The sequence below is a fragment of the Curcuma longa genome, chromosome 21, assembly GCF_044706935.1.
Source record: "Curcuma longa cultivar G26 ecotype Majalengka, Jawa Barat chromosome 21, ITB_CL_G26_1.1, whole genome shotgun sequence".
Lineage (NCBI taxonomy): Eukaryota > Viridiplantae > Streptophyta > Magnoliopsida > Zingiberales > Zingiberaceae > Curcuma > Curcuma longa.
In genome coordinates, this window is record NC_133881.1 from 13,427,582 (window position 1) to 13,445,675 (window position 18,094).

Sequence of the window (18,094 nt, forward strand, 5' to 3'; positions counted from 1 at the left end):
ATTGATCTAAATCCGATCTAAAGGTTTAGATCTACTGATGTTGTGATCTACTCTTCATTAACTTGGTTGGATCAGATCTACAACGAATGATTCAAATCGCTCTTAATCTTAACGAACGATTCAGATTGCTCCGAATTGAATTTCTTCACTTAATCTCAAAATTAAATTTAATTTGAATCGATACTATTCGAATTCATGATTTCTTAATTGTCTAAAAAAAATCATATTCAAATATTAGATATCATATCATAATTAGAAGATAATTTATATTAAAATTTAAAAATAATTTTAACTTATTAAATATAATATCAATATATGAAATTAGACACAGAATGTTAGACTCTAAATCCTAAACAAATCAATAATACAAAAGATAAACCTCAGTCAGTCTCATGTACTCAATCCCTGGGAGTGACCGGTCACCTTAGATCCCACGAAAATTTTCCACCGACCATCAAGGTAAATCGGGAAGCGCACACGGCGGTCAATCCAGATGCCCAACATCCTTTGATTGCGTTCCTCATTTAAAAGAAAATTTTTACAAATATGTCGTAGCTGGAGATCGAATCATGGGTCCCTAGATCACAATTCGGATGTCCTACCGTTGCATCATTGCCTCGGGGACAACAATAAAAATACACTTGTCAAAATCTCGTATGATTATCAATTTCTCCTCGTCGTTGCCGAGTGGGCCCCTTCGGCCTCCATTAAAAACCAAAGTGAAGCTCCTCGCTCTCTGCCCATCACTCAGCTCCGCGATACGCTATGTCCCTTTCCTTTTCCTCCTCCTCCTACGACGTCGACGGCAGCCTCCTCCACCACCAGAACCGTCCCTCCTTTGGCTCACCAGCCTCCCCTTGCGAGCTCTACCACGACCCCAATGGAGGCCTCCTGCCCTTCCCTTCCTCCTTCCCACCTGCAGAGTGCTACGACCTCCGCCGGAGCAGCAGCTCCCAGTCGCTTCCCCTCCTCCTCTACGCTCCGGAGCCAACCATCCACCACCACCCGCCTCCTCTTCCGACGTACTCCTCGCCGCCGCCATCCTCCAGCGACTACCTCAACTTCCACGCCGCCCCAGTGAGGCGGGTGCTCAGCGCCGGCGATCTCCAGGTCATCAAATTCCCACCTTTCCTACTAAAAATCTCATTTTGGATTGTTTCCAACGATCAAGCTCCAATCTTCCAGAGGACGCAAGGTTTGGCGGAGAACTGCGGCCAGGAAGGCGGCGGCGCTGCGGGGAGAGTCGGAAGATACAGTGCCGAGGAGAGGAAGGAAAGGATTGAGCGGTACCGGAGCAAGCGCAATCAAAGGAACTTCCACAAGAAGATCACTGTACACCAAATCCTCCTCGATCGATATATATCATTCCCCTCTTTAATCTCAACTCGCACCCATTTGGCTTTTCAGTACGCATGCAGGAAGACGCTCGCCGACAGCCGGCCGCGCGTGCGGGGCCGCTTCGCCCGGAACGGCGAGACGGAGGCGGAGATGGCGGCGGCAAGCAACTCCGGGATGAACCAGAGCTACGGACTCGGCGGCGAGTGGTGGAACCAGATGCTGGCGACGGACGACGAGGAGGACCTCTACTACGACGGCGACGTCCTCGTGAGCCTCGCGGCCGCCGACGTCTTCGCCATGAACATTCTCTCCTAATTCACGGGAAGGGACAAAATCGCACACTCAACAGTAGATTTTTTACCAGTCATTTCCGCTGCGATCGATCTAAAATATGATTGCTCTGTTCTTGAAACTGTTTCTTAACAGTTTGTGTCCTTTCCCCAAGTGAAATTTAAGTTACTGTCATGGTTTTGACTTTGACAAGATTTATTAATGATTAGTGCTAATCTAGGGTATCTTGTTTCTTTATCCTTGTTTGTAAAATAAGAATTATGGTTTATTTACACGTAAGAAGAAGACTGATTTGACCACTAGGTTTAAGTATATTATCTTAATTAATTAACTAATCATGTTCTTTGTTGTAATCATGATGTTTCTCTCACACTAATACACCATATAATTGTATATATGGAGGCTTTTAATTTCATTCACCTTGTGAGTGATGAACATAAAATTGCAAGTGCAATACGAGTGCACAATCTTTTGGTGAAATTGTTACAAGTGTTCGAGGATACCGATCTCATAAGGTGTGGAAGGATAAGTCGATGACAAGGGCTATAGGCTTGAATGACCGATCAACTATGGCCTCTACACGAAGGGCATTTCCACACGACTAGGTCCCACAACTTCCGTAACCACCGATTATACTAGATCTTGTTGATCAGTGGGCTATAACTCTTGCCTTAAACCTTGTTGCTCCATCTACTAATGTTCTCATGTCATCGAACACTCCCTCTATTTGATCGATCGATCAATGAGTTAGATATACCTATTGTTACTTTATTTCATTAATTCAACTTATTAGATTGTTTGTTTTGTTTTGATAAATATAGAGTGCAAGAATTGCAATATTCTCAATGAAAATAATGTTAACAAGTTTACAATTGTCGGTTCCTTTCGTGTTAGTCCAAAGATTGCACAAAATCCCCAAAGATGATTCGATAATAAGAAAAAGAACACAAAAGGTTCTTGGTTGAAAGAGTAAGAGATTGCACGAGGATGATAATTTTCTTTTATCCCGCATCTTTGACGAGATTCTCGATCAATTAGTGTGTGTGTATATGTTTTGTGCTCGACTAAATCTCAAAAACAATCACAAAAACCTAACTTGTCCACCACTAGTGCCCTAATGGATCAGTATGATTTTCTCAAGCATATTTAGTTTGAGGGAAAGGGAATAAAAAAGGATTAATATATAAGGGATGGAGATTATACTAATACGTCATTAAATTGGGAATATTAACTTTAAACAAAGGCTACATGTCCTAAAAGGAAGAGAAGAAATGTAGTGTGATTCCTTGTCGGCCTTTAGTACATAGTAATATTACTATAAGTAGAGTGTGTGTAATTAAGAAAACTACCTATTCTTCCATTTTCCTTTTTAGAAAGGAAACAAAAGAACATTATTAAGCATACTAAGTATAATGACATGATTAGCATATGTTAACTAAATTAGGGCCGGGCCTATATGTACATCTTTGTTCGACGATATTTTGCCAACACATGGTCAATGGACGGAGCTTGTTGTAGGCTCACACTCGTAAGGAGACGACATAGCTAGATGATATTTCACTAGGAATGAAAATTTTAAAGGTTGATTTTTGTCTAAATTTATCTGATAGACAAATCAAAGGAAGATCATCAACTTGTAGAAGAAGATGGAAATCATAAATCATCCAAGACAACTTCCTTAATGCCTAGGGGAAAAAAGATTCTTTGACCAAGATGTCATCATTAGTTTGCAACTATCAATTAAATAGTTAATTATCTAATTACTTCTAATTTGAGATTTCTCATTAGCACTTGCATGAGTTGGTATCTTTTAAAGAACAATTAATTAGTAAATTAATTACGTAATTATCTTGAAAGCAAATTAATGAGGGTTCTAAATCAATAGAGTTGAGGGCTCTTGTGATTGAAGGATGGAATCAAGCCACAAAGAAGAGTACATATGATAATGTTGATGTCATTTAAAGGAGTACTGTATTGTGATAGTACTTCATATAAAGCTTCTTTTTGAATTTAGAATCTTTTTCTAGCTTTTTTTTCCTTCAAAAATTCTTCTTTAGAATTTTGCACATCATGTTGTTCTTTGTTCTATTTAACAATAATTTTGGATAAAATAAAGATGGGTAAAAGTTCCTATACGTATTTTAATTAGAATTTCTCCATTTTATTTAAATGTATTAAGCATCGGGGAGAATTCATTGTTAGTACCAAGTGGTGTTTTGATGAATGATTAAATAAGTTTAAAAATATGTCATGTGGTATTTGACATGTGTGTTTAAGTATGTAGAAACTTAGGAGATCACACGTAATATCTAAATGGAGAATCTTGACAGAAGATGCAAATGAGCGAGAAGGATAGCATGAGAAAGTAGCTGATGGGCTCAGTACATTCTAGGTACAAGGAGCCACGAAAGAATACTTAGCAGAACGAGAAGGATGCACGAGAACAAACCAGAAGGGCTTGGTGTATTTAAGGGACGAGAAGCTGGGAGGAAAACTATGCAAGGCGACCAAAGCAGAACGGAGAATGGAGGAGAAAAATGATCAACACGAAGTTGACCATTTCCAACGTCTAGGCACCCGAATCCATTCCGAGTGACCTAAAGTCCAAACACCTGGATCCATTCCGGGCGCCTAGAACCATTCTGGGCACCCAAATACCTAATCCACGTTAGCGTAAGTCGTTGCTAAAGCGAATGAGGATGGAGTCCACGTCAGCGAAGTCAAGGCGCCTGGAGAGGTTTCAGGCACCCGGATCGCGAGGAGTCATCCAAACCCGTTAGCAGACCGTTGATAGATTGAATTATCGACGAATCCAAGCGCCTGGAAGTACCACGTCAACACAACGATCAGATAGAGGTGAAGACTATAAATAGACTGAAGCTCGATGTAGAAAATACACACTTGAATTATCTATTTTATTCAATTCGTTTAAAGTCTATACTCAATCGTTGTACGATTTTCTCCGCCTCTATATCAATTCCGATGAAGAGACTCTGATTGGAGCTTTCATAGTTTTGGACCAACAATTCCAGAGTTATAATTAAGTATATTTTGTGCTTCATATTTTTCATATTTCATGTTATATTTTAATTAATGTGTCTTTGCTAAAACATTAACGAGAGAAAGAGGTCACTTTTACTTTTAGATTGATATTCACTCCTCTCATCTAACAATCTACGAAAAACTTTCACTGTACTAATATTCTTCACTCCCCAACATCGATGACCAACTAACTTAGTAAATTCCTTGAAGATTTACCTGAACAACATATAACTCAAATACTTTAAATATAATTTAAGAAATATGAATACATTACACACATATTACTCGCCTTTATAGAATCTACTCTTAGTCTTTCACATTTTCAAATCAATTAAGCAATTTTGATTGTGCATGTTTTATAAATTCATGACACATTATAAAATTAATATACATGACTAGTTTAATTTAATTAATTAATCAATAGAAAGATATCTAAAATAAAATACACATGAGACATTATTAACCAAGTGGAGGTTTTTAAAATTACTAAAATAAAAGTATTGTAGATCCCACAATACTTACTAAAATTGAATACATTATATAAGAAAAACAAAATATTATCAAAATTAAGAGAAAATAAATAAATTATAATAATTAATAAAAAAATATCTATCAAGTGTTAATATAAATTATCAAAGGAAATAAATTATATCATTGATTGTCATAACACGATGACATGACAGGTTTGTATTCGAAAATGAGGTTGTGACATAAATAATAAAGATTAAATATTTTTGTCTATTCTTCTGCATAAGTCATACGATATTTTAGTACATTCAAACTTAGCATCAATAGAGACATATAAAAATTTTATAATAACTTTGATCAAATTTATTTATTTTTGACAAAGTTATTTAAAAAATTATATAAAAATATTTTTTATATAATATTTCTGACAAATTAAATTATTTTATTTTAACATATTAGCTACTTTATATCTAATATAAATAGTGTTGAAATTAGAATATTTTTTAATAAATATAGTGAAATAAATTTTAAAATAATTTTAATAATTAGGCTTCCTTAATTTGCTAGAAAATAGTTTTATATGGATGACAGCTATATATATATATATATATATATATATATATATATATATATATATATATAATTTTAATATTCTGATAGAGACCTTAAAAATTTTTTAAATTACTTTTCCTTTTTTGAATTATTTTTTATTAAATAAAATTTTATTCAAATGATGACATATATATATATATATATATATAATTTTATTAAATTAGTTGTTATTATCCATAATAATGTAGAGCTGTAGCTCATTTATCCCGCTAGCCAGATCACGGAGCCGCAGAAAATGGACGGTTGATATGTGTGGTGTAGATGGAACAACGGTGTAGATGGTAAGTTGAAGTCTTACAGATGTTGTGTGCTTGTATTCCATCTTGATCTTCCAAGTCATCGGAGAGCGGAAGAGAGACAGAGAGGATGGGAGGAGAAGGGACGGACGAAAGCGCAGGCCTCCTGGCGGCGGCCGGCGACGAGGAGTCGCCGACGCCATACTTGGCGGAGGCGGTTGCTTCCTCCGCTCCGAAGGATGCGTTCCACTTGGCGTACGCAGTGTACTTCATCCTGGGAGCGGGGTTCCTCCTGCCGTGGAACGCCTTCATCACCGCCGTCGACTACTTCTCCTACCTCTACCCGGCCGCTCCTGTCGATCGCGTCTTCGCCGTCACCTACATGTTCAGTTGCCTCCTGCTCCTCCTCCTCATCGTCGGTTGGGCCCACTCGTCAAGCGCCCCGCTGCGCATCAACGCTGGCCTCGGCCTCTTTGTCGTCTCTCTCCTCGTCGTCCCGATCATGGACGCCGCATACGTCAAGGGCGTGAGGGGTCTTTATGGAGCATATGATGTCACCGTCGGTGCCGTGCTCCTCTCCGGCTTAGCCGACGCCCTCGTCCAAGGTGGAGTTATCGGATCCGCCGGCGAGCTCCCTGAGAGGTACATGCAGGCGGTCGTCGCCGGCACTGCCGCTTCCGGTACTGATCAATTCTCAGATCTGATTGTTTCTTGTTCCATAATTAGTTAAGTTTTCGACCAAAAGAAAATTAGTAAAGTCACACAGAAGATGTTTCTTCTTTTTTCCGTAATAAAAAATTTGGATCTTCATTGATGGGATAGGCATGTGGAAACTATCTAGGCATCACATGGACAAGAACAAGTAGGAACTGTGGTCAATTTTTTTTTAATCCCTTGGAGGACAATGTGTATGTATGCAAGATGTGAAGATTGGTGGTGGTGATTAGCACAAGGAGAGGAATTGTCTGATGGATTGAAGACAATCTACTGTACCAGGGAGGGGTGTGATCATTGGCTCTCTGTTGATTAGGGCTGGTGATCTACTAGTGCAAACTCAATGTTGTGATTGCAAAGATGAAGATGACACTGCTACTAAGATGTGTGTCAATGAGTAGGCACTAGTGGGCTCTGGATTGAGGAAATCCAAAGGAAAGCTTGGCTTTGAGGTTTCGACATCTAGATTTGGTGACTGGAAAAAATCAACTTGACATTGGGGCAACACTGCATGTGAGATCAGATCATAGTCATAGAAGGGGTGCTTGAAGATGTCGTAACGCAAGTAGAAGCCTCATTGAGGGTGACAAACATGGGTTTCTTGGCATGAGAAGAAGCCACGCCATTAGATAGGATCACATCTTGTGACTTGAATGAATCCTTGTTGATCCCCATTAGATAGAATCTTAGAAGCCAATGTTGGTGAAATTCAATAAAAAAAAAATCTAGGTGGATTCATTAGCTATATGTATGTTATACCAGAGAAAAATTACTGTTGGACCCCAATACGCTTATATTTTTTACAAGTTGGTTGTGTATCTGTTTGTATCTTGCTTGACCTAAATTCGATGCAGGAATAAGATCGGTCATATCTTTTATCTCTGATTTATGTATGTATGCTTCTTGAGATAGCATGGTATACTCCTATACAGAAGATACTAGCTAATCCAGATAATGAATCACAATGCCTTAGCGATTTGATTTTCTTGGAAACTAGACATGTTAGGTAATAGGTAGACAACTATGTGAGTGCTAAAAAATAGGCATAGGTTTTATATCAAACTTCGACATGTAGAGAGTAAAGATAATTCTTCTAGCAAAATACATGCAGATAGAAGAAAACATAGATAAATATTAAGCTGGGAAAGAAGACAGATTCTAGTTATCTAAGCTACAGGAGCAACAACTAACCTACAAAATAGAAATCAGGTATGTTTTACAAAGAGAGAAAACGCAAGTCGGGCGAATTCACTTGTAGACCTGTATTTAAACTTATGGATGGATCTTTGCCGCTTGTAGTAGTTGAATAATTACACAATTTTATCCATATCTTCTACTTTATTCTTTGGACTATTGTCTTGGCCTTGAGATTCTTATAACAAAGATTACATCTTTTGGTGCCATGAATACACAGGGGTACTTGTTTCAGCTATGAGAGTATTCACTAAGTCCATTTATCCTCAAGATGCTCATGGATTGAGACAAAGTGCCAATTTATACTTCATCGTGAGTGTTATGATGATGGTCGTCTGTATCACTTGCTACAATATAGCCGACAGGCTTCCGGTCGTCCAGTACTACAAAGCCATCAAACATCAAGCTATGCAAAAAGAGAAGAGCCAGAAAGGCCCCATGGTTGGATCTGTATGGAGATCAACACTGTGGCACATTGTTGGAAGGATCAAATGGTCTGGTTTCGGGATCCTGCTCATATATGTCGTCACACTCTCCATTTTCCCAGGATATATTACGGAAGACGTCCATTCTGAGACTCTGAAAGACTGGTACCCAATTATCCTTATCGCCGGATACAATGTGTTTGATTTGGTTGGGAAGTCGCTGACCGCAGTCTACCTTCTGGAGAATGAGAATATCGCAGTCGTTTCCTGCATCGCGAGGCTTCTGTTCTACCCGCTGTTCCTTGGTTGCTTACACGGCCCGAAATTCTTCCGCTCGGAGGCTCCAGTTGCAATCTTGACATGCCTTCTGGGTCTCACGAATGGGTACTTGACCTCTGTGTTGATGATACTTGCACCCAAATCTGTGCCGATACAGCATTCTGAGACCGCAGGGATTGTTATTGTGCTGTTCTTAGTAATTGGCTTAGCTGTTGGCTCAATTGTTTCGTGGTTCTGGGTCATTTAAGCTGCACTGTAAATGCCTCGTGTGAAGACTTGCATTCCATTCTTGTTAATCTCCTTGTTTGAACAAGATTAAGCTTTATCATAAACAAATATAGCAAAAATGTTTGTAATGACATTATTTGTGCAGTTAGTCTTCTAATCAACATAGAATTCATTTTGTCCCCTGTGGGTGTAGTGCAACAGTCAGAAATAATGCTCACGAATTCCGGAGCATAATTGAATTGGTTATGACGGAGCAGAGTTGTTGAAATGAACAAAGATCGAATCTTGACAAAGTTGAGACAATGTCTTTCTCCGTTGTGGTCAATTGCAATTTCTCGATTTACCTCTTCATAGATAATCGTGGGACCGACTATGTGAGACTGTTGGGACGACGAATTTCACTCTTTTATTAAAGGACAAGATGTTTTTTTAATTTTTTAAATATTTAAAGATTGAATTTTAATTTTGATGAATTAATAGATGATTTTTTTTAATGATCGATATGTAAAAATGTTGGATTGATGAATCGCTAGCTAGTGCTTCTTAATTTATTTTGAGGAATGATAAAAAAAATTGTATAAGATCGAATCCATCACTTTCAAAATTAGTCGATATAAATTATATAATACATATTTTGGAGGTTATTTTTTTAAAAAAAAATCTAGGTATTTAAGTTTTGGACTTAGTACTAATGATTTTTTCTCATTCATTTATCGATAAATTTGAAAGTACAAGTGACACGAAAGAGTTTTATTTTTGATAGAATATTTAAAAAAATTGATAGAATATTTTTAAAAAATCGCCAAATAAAGTAAGAGAAGTTCTATTTTCGATAGAATATTTTTTTAAAAAAATCGTTGAATAAAGTAACAAACTGTGGGTGTAGTATTTGGGTAGGTGAGCGGAACAGCGAGCTGGTGGGTAGGTAGGTAGGTAAGGTGTGGAAAAGCTAGGTAGAGAGGTCGGTGCACCCGGCGCAATCCCACCGACACCTACCAGGCTCCCTTCTCACTCTTTCTCTTTCCATCTCCGATCGCGCCGGAGATCCCGATCCATTGTAGCATTTGATGGAGGCCGCCGGCGCTCGCTTACTCTTGTCCCGATCTGCCCTCCCCGCCGCCTCCTGGAAGGAGGCGCGATTCCTCTTCCCGGCACGGACGAGGCAATGGAAGGCGGTGGCTATGGCGATGGAGAATAACGTCGCTGGAGGCGGAGGCTATGCCGGAGTGCCCAACACTAACTACGTGGTGTCTCTTGATAGTGCCCCTTACTCCCTCACGCGCCCCCTTAACGAGATCCTGAGGGACCTCAACAAGAGAGTGCCGGACAAGATCATCGATGCGGACCACAACTCGATCCCCTGGTGAGGCACTAATTGCTTCTTTCTACTATCCCGAATGAATGGAACTCTTTTAAGTTTCAGATTCAAGGTGGAAGTGTCCAAATCTCAGTACCATGTTTTCCTTCAGCATCGTCTTTTTCTCTGTGTCATTTTATACTTTTCTTTGCTGGATTAATTACCTATAGAATCTAGATATCTGATTCTTGCTTCGGTTGTTATTGCTTTTGTAGGTACCATACGAACAGAATGCTGAGCTTTTATGCTCCAGGTAAAACTCTATTTATTGATTTATGTTGGTACCCAAGGTCTGGGGTAGTCCAAATTCAAGTGACTGTTTATTGATTCAAAGAAATGGTGTGTTAATCCAGTTTGTTTCATTTCTTGATTGAAGAAGTTCTGGCTTATAACATAGGGAAAAGAGTATAAGATGATCACTGTAGCTTTAACCTAACATTTAGATGATCCCATGTAGTTGGGATTCACTGTTTGTTCGTTGTTGTTTTTCTTGAATATGACTTTCAAGTAATCTATCCGGCAAGTCACAATGTTTATTCTTCTTATTTCTCGATTGAGCTCTATACTCTATAAATAGTTATATCACTAAAACTATTCAAATTAATTAAATTATTTTTTATTTGATAGAGGAATTTTCCTTTGGTTTTCCTCTGTCCCTTACACCTATCTTAATAGATTAAACTTTTTTAACAATAAAAGCTAATGATTGCCACAATTCTTAATCTTCAATGACCTTGAATAAGTGACTCATATGTTTATCTGATAATGGGTTAGGGTTGAAAATTCATTATTCTAAATTTTAGGCATGGCATTTCTGTCATTGCTTACTGTGTTGACACTGATGCTACAAGTGAACACACAATATCTCTATTGATTACACAAATAGTTGTGTTGGACACTTGAATCCACACTCATATTTGGATAATATTCAAGTCCAAGTAACGTAGTTGATTGTTTTCCTGACATTTTGTGGCAGACATCTGAATGCCGATGGTTTTAATTGTGCCTATTTTTTTTCTGTTATCTAACTTTTTCCATTTGATCGTCAAATTTCAGCTGCAGCTTAATTAAGTCCAGGCATGATGTGTCTGTCATTTTGGTTGTTTGACTGGTGTCCTGATTCTTATGACACAGAACTCATCTGAAGAGAAACTGTTTGAATATAAATTTCTTTTGGATTTCAATGACTATGTTTTCTTTGAAAGACTATTGGAAGTATGATTATAAAATATTTTTGATTTAGTGTTGGCTATCTTTTCAAGATCAAGTTAAATCATCAGCTTAGATATTTGTCAGATTGGCATGAACTCCAATTACTTCTTTTCTGATTCCTTATTGCACTACTTTCTGTAGGCTGGTGTGGTGAAGTACGTGATGTTGTATTCTCAGACAATGGAACTGTGACAGTAGTATACCGAGTTACCATAAGAGGATCAGACGGAGAGGTATTTGTTTGCATCAAGTGCAATCTTATCTTTCTTCATGCTTTATTTTATTAAACATAGCAAATGATCAGGAGAGAATCCTTTTTCTAAAACAAGTCATTGACCTTTTGTTTAACATCATATTTCTAGCCTATTGACAGCCAGTTATCTTCAACTCTTTTCTGTCATTTGATAACTAGATGAGCTAATCTATTTTTGCTCATCGTCTTTGGACGCTGTTTTCAACACCGTGCTTGCAGGCTCACCGTGAGTCGAGTGGCACAGTATCACTGAATGATGCCCAGTTTGAAGACCCTGTTGCAGCAGCTGAAGAATTGGCCTTCTGCAAAGCGTGTGCTAGGTTTGGTTTTGGTTTGTATTTATATCATGAGGATTAGTCTTGGTACGATAAGTCCCTTCGAATCGAATGCTACTTTTCAAGTGTTCCAAATAATCTCGCAGTCACTTCATTTTGAAAATGCATGTGTTTAATTCAGGATGTTGAGAAATCTTTTGTAGTCTTCTTAATTGTTTGATTGGGAATTCATCCACAATTCAATCTCGACATTTGCCACAAGCCACTGTTGTAGATGTTAGTGAAAGTTTCTTCGTTATTCCATGTAATATATTTGATACGAATTCCTATGAAATTTCTATTCATATGTTTGATTGCAAAATTGACAGTGGAATATCTATTTTATAGAATAAGTATTTTAAACAGCATTTCAAAAATCTTTCTTTCTCCGCATTGTTAATTCCTAGCAAAAATGATTTTCCACATCTAAATAATCAAAAGCTTTACATCAGTAAGTTCTAAGAAATGATAACAAAGATGCTTCAGCATCATCTCTTTTGGTTTAGTCACCAGTCGAGATTGATGTTTCTTGAAAGGAAGAGATTGTCAATATATTCAATGACTGGTCGGCTCGAGTCGATGTATTTTTCCATTTCCTTCTTCACGGAAGCATCTGCAGGATCCAGTGGATTGATTGCACAAAGGTTGCAAGTTGTAAGCCATGATTCAGAGTAAAAGCAGAATTTGAATGAAATGCAGGAAACACTTAACCTACAACTTCTTTATGTTTTATGACTTCATACATCTCAATTATATTAATTCCGAGTAGCATGAGAAATATATATCTTCTTCTTTTTCTTCCAAAATGCCATTACATATTGCATACATCCAGTAGTTGTATATCGTATGCTCACCGGTTTCATTTAGTCTCATTAGTAATTGATCCCTTGTTGGAAGAGCATACATCCCAGCGCCAACTGCCTTTCTGATTGCCCAGGCATGAAATGGTGCACACACTTGATCATAAGCAGTTGAGGCAGCTTCTTTTAATGAGCAATCACTGAAAATAGAAACAAAATATATCTTTCTCAAACAACCACATAACATTTAGTAATGTACAACTGTTGCCGAGTTCTTTAACCGTCGAAAATGAGAGAAATGATAACAAAATTTATGGACTGAACCATAGCGAACTAGTGATGTATGATTCTCATCGGAAATGTATCAGCAACCAGGCTAACTTGGCGACTTGAAAGAAAGTGAAAAGGAGGGTAACATACCTTGATGACAGATATTGCTCAAATAACGCTTTGATGAGATCGAGACCGAGCCTGACTCTGCGAAGGTTACGGGAATGGCTACCTTGCTTCCTAACGTTATCATTTTCAATATCATGTTCTAGAATACTGCTTAAGGTATTATAGGTCTTTGATGCTTCTATCAAGTCATTTACCTGAGAATATTAACACGAACAAGGAATTAATATCTGAAAGCAAAAAAAAAAAAAACTGATCTTTATTTCCAATTTACTGATTCTGTCAAGAGAATAGAGACAAAACTTACAGTACCTCAACTTTTGGAAATTAAGTTTTCAGGATTACTTAGCTCAATTTGGAATTCAACAAGCAAAACATATGCAGAAGAATCTCTAGTTCATACTCAGAATCATAGGAAAGCAGAGTAAGCCAGTTAGTGTCCTGTCCATAGGATTTGAATAAATATTCTTTTCCTTATCAATTTAGGTTAAGATTGGTGATGAATGTAACTTACCTTTAAGTTATATGAATGGTTAGTCATGTTCTTTGGACTCTCGAACGCCCTAAACACGTCCATCAGGGAAAACAATTAAATTGTGAAACCTTTTATAGGAAAATTCTTGGTAGTGTGCTTTAATGATATTGTGATATTCAGTAAAGCACACAAAACTCACTCAGAACATATTCAATTATTCCTTAAAACCCTTCAGACTACAAATGTTGTATGCCAATATGAAGCAATATTCATGTCTACAATCCATGGTTTTCTTCCTCAAGGCTATCATTTCCACACAGAGTATCTCTATAGCTCCTTGCAAAGTTAGTGTAATAAAGGACTAACCGAAAATTAATACCATCCTAGAAGCTTAAAGTTTTCATAGATATTAAGTAACAAAAATTGGACTAATGTTCATTTCAGAAGGTAAGTCAACGACATAAACATTAGTCTCTATTTTTTTTCACAATACAAAAAAGCAAACATGAAATTTTTTAGCATTTTTGGAAAAACGCTCAACCAAATGTAAATAAGAATATAGTCTCCACATTGTACTCATTATGTCTACGATATGCGCCAACAAGTATTGTATAACATTTTTATTACTGAGTTTGATTTTCCTCCTAATATTAATATGAATCAATTTAGTGAGAAAGACATCGCAAATTGATACTTTAATCAACTTAGCAACCATTTTGCACTAAATCTAAGCCAAAATAAGTTTGCATGATATTCATATGAGAGTCCAAAATGGGCATGTTAGGTGCAAAGCAAATCACACAAGTCAAATTTGACCAAAAAAATGATGGATGCATTTTTAAATCGAAGGATAAAATAGGGAGAAAAATAGTAAGGTGCTGTTAAAACCGATGGAATCAAAATATCTCTATAATAGTATGATATTATCCACTTTAAACCTAAATCCTCATGGTTTTATTTTTGAGCTCAATTCAAAAGACCTCAAACTAATAGAAATATCTTTCATCTTATAAACTCATGATCTTTTTTATATATTTCCAATGTGGAACTTTGATTGTATCCCAACAATGATCCGAGCCTCATCTCCCATACCTCTTTCATTTTTCTGAAAGTCCTCTTAAACAAAGGACTGGGAGCCCCGCACCCATTATGAGAATCTCCACATGGTTCTACATAGATCAAAACTTGATATTAAATGTTATTCCTGAAAGGACTGAGAACCAATGGAATCAAAATATCTCCACAATAATATAATATTGTCCACTTTGAGCCTAAACCTTTACAGTTTTGTTTTTAGGCTCAATCCAAAAAGCTTCAAACCAATAAATATATTTTCCATCTTATAAATTCATGACCTTTTTAATATGTTTTCAATGTGGAACTTTGATTGTATCCTTGCACATGAGATTAGAAATTCCGATTTTGAAGTGTGATTTGATAAATATTATTTAGAGAAGGCATGTCTTGTTTAACTGGTGCTTTTAGAATTTTGAGCACCAAAATGTTAAAGATCAACTAAAAGCATCTTCTTCAAGAAAAAAAAAGAAGATAAAGACGCATCTTTGCATTATTGAGTAGGCGACCTCCTGATTGATTTTATTTAGTAATTTTGGTTACAAAATCTGACAATGGTAATGAAGCAAGTTAGCTAATAGCCATTATCATGCTACAAGAAACATCGTAGAAGGGGCGAAAAATAGAAACAAACAAACTAACCTTGGAAGCGTACTCCAACTCGGCAAACTTGAAGGCAAAGCCAAGGCAGCCGAAGAGGACGGTGACAAGGGAGCAGGCACTGGAGAAGGGAGCGACGCGGAGGTCGCAGGGGCCCTCGCCATCGCCATCGATCATCCTAGATATATCCTCAAAGGCGGCCGCCACCACGGCGAGCGGCCTCGCGGCGGAAGCTACCACCTCCAACGCGGGATCCGAGGGCGTTTCCTCCCCCATGATTAGCAATCAACGAATGCCAAAGAAACTCGCATCGGCCATCAACGATCCACAATGCACTGCGAAATCAACGAAGAGAGTCCTTCTTCCTTCTGTTCCTGAAAGGAGAGGGATGGGAAAGGGCGGTGAAGGAGGAGGAGGAGAAGCCGCAAAAGATTAGGAAACCCTCGAAAGCATCGGAGGAGCGGAAGAGGAATCCGCGGGAAGCGGATGCACTTTTGTGGTAAAGAAATGGAAATGACAATTTTGTACCCTTCTTTCGATTTAATAATTCCTAGGGATGTCTTTGTAAATATATTAATATTTAAACTAATAGTCAAATTAATTCATATAAGCTCTCTATTCTTTCATATTTACATATGGGTCCTTTTCCATGTAGTCTTAAAAAAAGACCAAAATTGGAAATCTTGATGGAGAATATTAAACCAAATCTTAAAAAAAAAAACACAATTAAATTATCACCAAAAATGTAGTGGTAAAACACTCAAAAAAAGAACACGAATAATTTAAAAATCAAGTTTTGTGTATGCATAAATAATGCTCTGAATTATCGAATAGACTAACCAAATCAAAGGATGGTCGTCTATCTAAGGAGAAGATTATAGTTGAATAAATCATGAAGCACAAATGATAAACAAGATTTATAGATTGAGTTTAAGTTCACATCCATCAACAACTATAATTGTGTCGCCATCCTTCACATCATGCCACATGAAAGATTTGTCTTCCTCCATAACATTCTCCTTATGAATGAAAAAATATCCATGTGGCGGCAAAACTAAGTCGGCCTCTAGCTCTAACCTTTGGATTTCCCTCCTCAGTTCACTCACATTGTCTGATGCATTCACCTCCACGGGACTTTTCTCCGTGCCATCGGCCCTCGCCAGCACTGTGACCCTCAGCTTGTTCGAGCTCATGAGCATCGAAGATGCGTAGGGCCTCATCACAAGATTCACTATCGAGTTATCGGTGATCCCATACTCCTCCAATCTTCGATGTTCCTGTAACTCATTGCCACCGTAGAACAGCACAAATCTGCTAGTTGGGATGGCTTCGAAGACACGGATGCGGTGCTTGAAGTTAGCCACTGTTTCATTAGTGTAGGCCTCGAAAGTGCTTTGTTGCTTCAATAACGGTTCGTTGACGATAACCTTGATTTGAGCACGGGTGTCGGCCTCGGTGACCATGAGGTAGATTAAGGAGTTTTGGAGGATCCCACATTGCTCGATGTTGCGGTCGTCGATCAACTCTTGGCCTTTGAAGTAGAGCTTTTGGTTGGAGATAGGGTAGCCATGATCCTTGTTTACCTTCTCTTTGATCTCAAGGACCGTGTCAAAGAAACCAATCTCGATGGAGAAGTGTTTGCTTGTGGAAGTCTCAAAGATCAAATCCATGAATACTTTTTCTTTGGCCTGTGAATGAATTCCCTCCAATTTATACAAGATGAAATAGAGAAAATATTGCTATGAGGAAAAAAAAGAGGAAAGAAACAAGTTTTGGAAAGTGAAATAATGGAAATTCAATTAATATAGAAGGAGAAGAATCAACTGTTTACTTGGAGAGAGAATAAATAATAAAGAGATTTTCAAGAAAAAAGGAAAATAAAATAAAATAAACCTTTTTTAATTTGGGAGGAAAATATGAATAGAGAAAGTATGTGAGTGAAAGATTTTCTTAAATAGGAAACTGAAATAAAAGGAAAGTGGACTATTGGAAACCTTTTTGGAGAGAGAATGAGAAAACAGAACAGAGATGGAAAGCATCAACGTTTCTTAGAAAGGAAGTCTGAAGAGTGAAAGAATGGGACAGAAGATTTTTTGTCAATATTTAGGGGTTCAAATGTGTAATGATATTTTTTTTAAAAAAATAGTTTATTTCAATTTTATCTTTGCAATATTCCAAAAAAAAATCAGAAACTTCTTCATTAGATTGATTTTCTTTCACTTGGATTTAATCGTAGTTCATATTATTTATAAATACTCCCAAAAAAAACATAAATAAATTGCAGTGCTAAATAATAAAATGAATAGAAATTGAAATTATGTGAACCAATTAGAAACGATTATAACTTTATCAATGTAAATTTAATTTATTTTAAACTCCATACTGCTTTATGAAAAGGATTATCAAGCTGAAATTAAACTTTACCAGGCACTAGCAATAAAATTACTATTATAATTTAAACAGATTATTGATCCAAATAAAACTTATTAAGTTTAGATAATTTAACATTTCAAAATGTATAAAATATCAAAAATAAATAGATACAAATAGCATTGCAAAAAAATCACACATGTTATATTTTTTATGTTTAAATTAAAAGTTTGAAGAACAAAATAAGATCATAATCGAGCATTAAATAAATTTGTGAACTTCACTCATGAAAATAATCTAACTAATATTCAAACTTATTTATCTGATGTACTCAACCCTTTTATTGAGTAATCTAACTAATAATCTAATTTATAAACCCTTATTTCTGATAACTCATACATCCAGTGATGCAGGCA

At 37.0% G+C, this 18,094-nt stretch overlaps 5 protein-coding genes across 5 annotated transcripts; 3 read left to right on the plus strand and 2 right to left on the minus strand.

Moving 5' to 3' along the window:
• The first annotated feature begins 765 nt into the window (after positions 1-765).
• On the plus strand, positions 766-1,693 carry LOC141815662 (uncharacterized). The gene is made up of 3 exons (XM_074703616.1): positions 766-1,110; positions 1,186-1,332; positions 1,408-1,693. Exons 1-3 carry the CDS (start codon positions 766-768, stop codon positions 1,651-1,653), a joined length of 738 nt encoding a protein of 245 aa, XP_074559717.1. The 3' UTR covers positions 1,654-1,693.
• A 4,384-nt stretch (positions 1,694-6,077) lies between these two features.
• On the plus strand, positions 6,078-8,958 carry LOC141814165 (equilibrative nucleotide transporter 1-like). Its single transcript, XM_074702119.1, has 2 exons — positions 6,078-6,667; positions 8,116-8,958. The coding sequence occupies exons 1-2, from the start codon at positions 6,118-6,120 to the stop codon at positions 8,844-8,846; spliced, it is 1,281 nt and encodes a 426-aa protein (XP_074558220.1). The 5' UTR covers positions 6,078-6,117; the 3' UTR covers positions 8,847-8,958.
• Positions 8,959-9,744: 786 nt separating this feature from the next.
• LOC141815030 (DNA repair RAD52-like protein 2, chloroplastic) lies at positions 9,745-12,185 on the plus strand. The gene is made up of 4 exons (XM_074702989.1): positions 9,745-10,190; positions 10,400-10,437; positions 11,538-11,629; positions 11,869-12,185. Exons 1-4 carry the CDS (start codon positions 9,895-9,897, stop codon positions 12,004-12,006), a joined length of 564 nt encoding a protein of 187 aa, XP_074559090.1. The 5' UTR covers positions 9,745-9,894; the 3' UTR covers positions 12,007-12,185.
• Positions 12,186-12,410: 225 nt separating this feature from the next.
• Positions 12,411-15,662, minus strand: LOC141815634 (ACD11 homolog protein-like). Its single transcript, XM_074703584.1, has 4 exons — positions 15,351-15,662; positions 13,184-13,356; positions 12,818-12,963; positions 12,411-12,576 (listed from the first exon to the last, which is right to left on the minus strand). The coding sequence occupies exons 1-4, from the start codon at positions 15,582-15,584 to the stop codon at positions 12,470-12,472; spliced, it is 660 nt and encodes a 219-aa protein (XP_074559685.1). The 5' UTR covers positions 15,585-15,662; the 3' UTR covers positions 12,411-12,469.
• A 563-nt stretch (positions 15,663-16,225) lies between these two features.
• Positions 16,226-16,978, minus strand: LOC141815212 (ubiquitin domain-containing protein 7SL RNA1-like). Its single transcript, XM_074703130.1, has one exon. The coding sequence runs from the start codon at positions 16,976-16,978 to the stop codon at positions 16,226-16,228; it is 753 nt and encodes a 250-aa protein (XP_074559231.1).
• Between the last annotated feature and the right edge of the window lie 1,116 nt (positions 16,979-18,094).

Coding starts and splice junctions, on each gene's coding strand:
- LOC141814165 (XM_074702119.1), top strand. CDS start 6,118: ATGGGAGGAGAAGGGACGGACGAAAGCGCAGGCCTCCTGGCGGCGGCC. Junction 6,668..8,115: donor CGCCGGCACTGCCGCTTCCG/GTACTGATCAAT, acceptor ATGAATACACAG/GGGTACTTGTTTCAGCTATG.
- LOC141815212 (XM_074703130.1), bottom strand. CDS start 16,978: ATGGATTTGATCTTTGAGACTTCCACAAGCAAACACTTCTCCATCGAG.
- LOC141815634 (XM_074703584.1), bottom strand. CDS start 15,584: ATGGGGGAGGAAACGCCCTCGGATCCCGCGTTGGAGGTGGTAGCTTCC. Junction 13,357..15,350: donor AGTTGGAGTACGCTTCCAAG/GTTAGTTTGTTT, acceptor TAATATTCTCAG/GTAAATGACTTGATAGAAGC. Junction 12,964..13,183: donor GAGCAATATCTGTCATCAAG/GTATGTTACCCT, acceptor TTCTATTTTCAG/TGATTGCTCATTAAAAGAAG.
- LOC141815662 (XM_074703616.1), top strand. CDS start 766: ATGTCCCTTTCCTTTTCCTCCTCCTCCTACGACGTCGACGGCAGCCTC. Junction 1,111..1,185: donor TCAGCGCCGGCGATCTCCAG/GTCATCAAATTC, acceptor CCAATCTTCCAG/AGGACGCAAGGTTTGGCGGA. Junction 1,333..1,407: donor ACTTCCACAAGAAGATCACT/GTACACCAAATC, acceptor TTGGCTTTTCAG/TACGCATGCAGGAAGACGCT.
- LOC141815030 (XM_074702989.1), top strand. CDS start 9,895: ATGGAGGCCGCCGGCGCTCGCTTACTCTTGTCCCGATCTGCCCTCCCC. Junction 10,191..10,399: donor GACCACAACTCGATCCCCTG/GTGAGGCACTAA, acceptor TTGCTTTTGTAG/GTACCATACGAACAGAATGC. Junction 11,630..11,868: donor TAAGAGGATCAGACGGAGAG/GTATTTGTTTGC, acceptor CCGTGCTTGCAG/GCTCACCGTGAGTCGAGTGG.